Source organism: Capsicum annuum, unplaced genomic scaffold (assembly GCF_002878395.1).
Source record: "Capsicum annuum cultivar UCD-10X-F1 unplaced genomic scaffold, UCD10Xv1.1 ctg70459, whole genome shotgun sequence".
Classification (NCBI taxonomy): Eukaryota; Viridiplantae; Streptophyta; class Magnoliopsida; order Solanales; family Solanaceae; genus Capsicum; species Capsicum annuum.
Window position 1 is genome coordinate 2,616 of NW_025880191.1, and position 3,011 is coordinate 5,626.

At 33.5% G+C, this 3,011-nt stretch overlaps 1 protein-coding gene across 1 annotated transcript; it reads right to left on the reverse strand.

The window, feature by feature from the left end:
* Positions 1–921: 921 nt before the first annotated feature.
* On the reverse strand, positions 922–3,003 carry LOC124894141 (peroxisomal (S)-2-hydroxyacid oxidase GLO4-like; the record flags this gene model as incomplete). The annotated part of the gene is made up of 8 exons (XM_047404891.1): positions 922–1,256; positions 1,335–1,439; positions 1,629–1,753; positions 2,020–2,089; positions 2,348–2,410; positions 2,557–2,614; positions 2,733–2,854; positions 2,950–3,003. Coding segments are annotated over 8 exons (777 nt in total), but the record flags the coding sequence as incomplete, so codon positions are not given.
* Positions 3,004–3,011: the final 8 nt, after the last annotated feature.

Below are 3,011 nucleotides of genomic sequence, written 5' to 3' on the forward strand. Positions count from 1 at the left end.
ATATATTATAAAGCAGAGGGCGAATTTAAGTTGTATAATATATATAAATATAATTTATTTAAATATTAAATTAAAAGATGAAACTATACTAATAATGAAAAAATTATAGTTTTAATAAAACGTTATTAAATTAACATTATTAAGGATAGTAGTAGTAGTATATTAAATTAACGTTATTACAATGTTATTAAATTAACGTTATTAAAACATTATTAAATTAATGTAGGGGCGGACCTACGTGGTTGCCTAAAAAAGCTACGTTATATATATAAGGTAGAAAATTTATATTTATGTACGTATATTAATGTTGAACCAGATGAAACAAGACACTTAGATAGCTCAGTGGTGTTATTTGCTATTCTTGGGTGCTTCCTTCAGCCTACTGCACGGGTTCGATTTTTAATTAAAAAAAAATTAGGTGTTGAAGAAGAAACGACGCCTTTTTAACACAAAAAGCAAAACTTTGATAGTGCACAAATATGACCTTTTAACTATTCAAAACTGCACAAATATGACCTTCCTCCAAGTCAGTCCTTCTAACAAGATGTGACACCGTATAATTGGATTACCTTTCCACGTAGGCGTGAGTGAAACTCACGCCTGGGGTTGCAAAATCGGAGGTTAAAGATCCTATTTGTGCATTATCAAAGTTTAAGGTCAAAGTTATAATTTAATGTTAAATTTAGAGTTATATGTATTAACTCTTTTATTAATTAATCATAGTTCATCATCATACACACTCACCTCATTAATCATTTAATAAATGGTAAATCGATATAATTTGATGTTCTAGGTGTGGGTAAGTTTAATGGAACGGGTTAACATATAAAATATAACTTTTGACATATGTACTTGGTATTAATTTTCGACGAAAGATGTTCAACTGATCATCCTTTATTGTATACTATACGGAAATTAGCACAATCTAATACAAGGATTTAGTTACTGGAGAGGAGCAGAAATCGTAAAGCATTTTGATAATGCTTCTGCAGATTGCAGATTATTACAAAGCAAGATACGAAAAGATTGTGTAGAGTTTGGGGCTAGGCCATTATTTAGAGGAACATAGGATGAAACTACATCCTACATAGGAACCTTTCTTTCTCTGTTACAACATGGCTTCTGGTAATGTCATCCAAAGTGCAGCAGCCAGCAAGAGCCATGGTCTGCTCCAATTCATTCTTGAGCATTTCAATAACTTGCTTTACTCCGGTCTCCCCCTTAGCGGCCAGGCCGTAGATGACTGGTCGACCAATCTGCAGGAATATATGATAATTACATACACTCTTAGTGTATATAAGTTAAATTCATTTCTGTAAATCAATTAAATTCACCAGAACAGCTTTTGCGCCTAGTGCTAACGCCTTGAATATGTCCGTTCCTCGCCTAATTCCTCCGTCAAGAAGTACTGGAACTTTACCTTGAACAGCATGGACCACCTGACACCACTTTGAAATTAAGGAGGAATATATACAATGCACATGCTATAAAGAGGAGATTTCAAGTTTATAGTTCCTAAACTTTTTAAGATTGTAAATAACACATTTCATTTTTCAGTAGGAAAGAATTTTAAATGAGCTTGTATTTCAGTTCTGAATGCTTAAGCACATCCAAAAGACTTCAAAAACCTTTTGTTCTTTGAACTGAACAGAAATAGATGCTGGAGTGTAATCCAGCTGTCGAGCTCCATGGTTAGAGACGATAATTCCTGCAACTCCGGCTTCAATTGCTTTGGTTGCAGCAAAATATAGTACTATAAGAAATTCTGTGCAAGAAATGCTCAATTTATAGCAAAATCAAGTTTACATATGTTAAAACATATTGAAGTATTTCCTATAAACCATGATCAACTTTGACAATTACGAATATGTATATGTTAAAACATTTCAAATATTCAGTGTGTTCCATGGAAACATATATAGAATTTAGAGAAAACCTCATGGAAACATGTACATGACATATGAAGCAGATTTGAGTTCCTGTTGACTTAAGGTAAGGTTCAGTGATAAAAATTATTACCATCTTCACAAGTGAGCACACCCTTAATCAGAATTGGCAACTTGGTAATTGATTTTAACCACGCTATATCCTGCAAAGTTTTCGGAGAATATGAGGATTACACAAGAATTGAATATAGGGATCATATTTGTATTGAACTCCAGAAACTATGAAACTAGATATGATCCTTCCCTAAAGTACTTTTAAGCTCAGCAATTTTACATATTTTAACATAGGTATTGACAGCATCGACAAAATTTTGCATTTGAGGATCATGACTACATTTGGTCTTATGATCTTCTCATGTGGTATTAAGGAACACATATATTTAAAATTTTAAATCTTGTACCTTCCAGCAAAACGAAGGATCAAGAGTTTCTGCAGCGTAAGCTTCAACATTTGAGCCTTTGTCCTGCAGAATTTTATCTGTGGATCAGTAAGCGTAGTGTAAACTATTTTCAAGTTGATATATCCATGGCTAATTACAGCATCACTTAACATGTAATTTGTCTAATAAATGCTTTTCGTAAAAGCCTGAATTGTTACGGTTTTACTTACAGAAGCAAGTTCAGTTGATATAAGACCTTCAAAGTTCCTGAAAGGAGGCGAGATCATTCTGCATTAATTCTCAAGTACTGAATAATGAAACCGGCTACTTCCGGAGTAGAATGAAGATGAATCATGATAAGGATTTTTCTCAGACTTGAATAACAACGATTGAATATACAACTTACTTATTCCTTATATCAGCCTCCTTTCTACCTAGCCTAGGAGTATCAGCAGTGAGAATTATAGCCCTGAACCCATTGCGTTCAGCTCTTTGTACCATATTTGCTGTTATATCTCTCTTGAAAGCCTATTTACAAAGAAAGAAATTACCTATTTGTTGTAAAAGCACATAAATCAGTGAAGACGTATGGAGATCATGAGAGTTGGAATAATAAGTTCGACAGTTTGAATGAAGCAAACAGCCTTGCAGCTTGAAGCAACCTCCTCCAATGTGCATGTAGAAG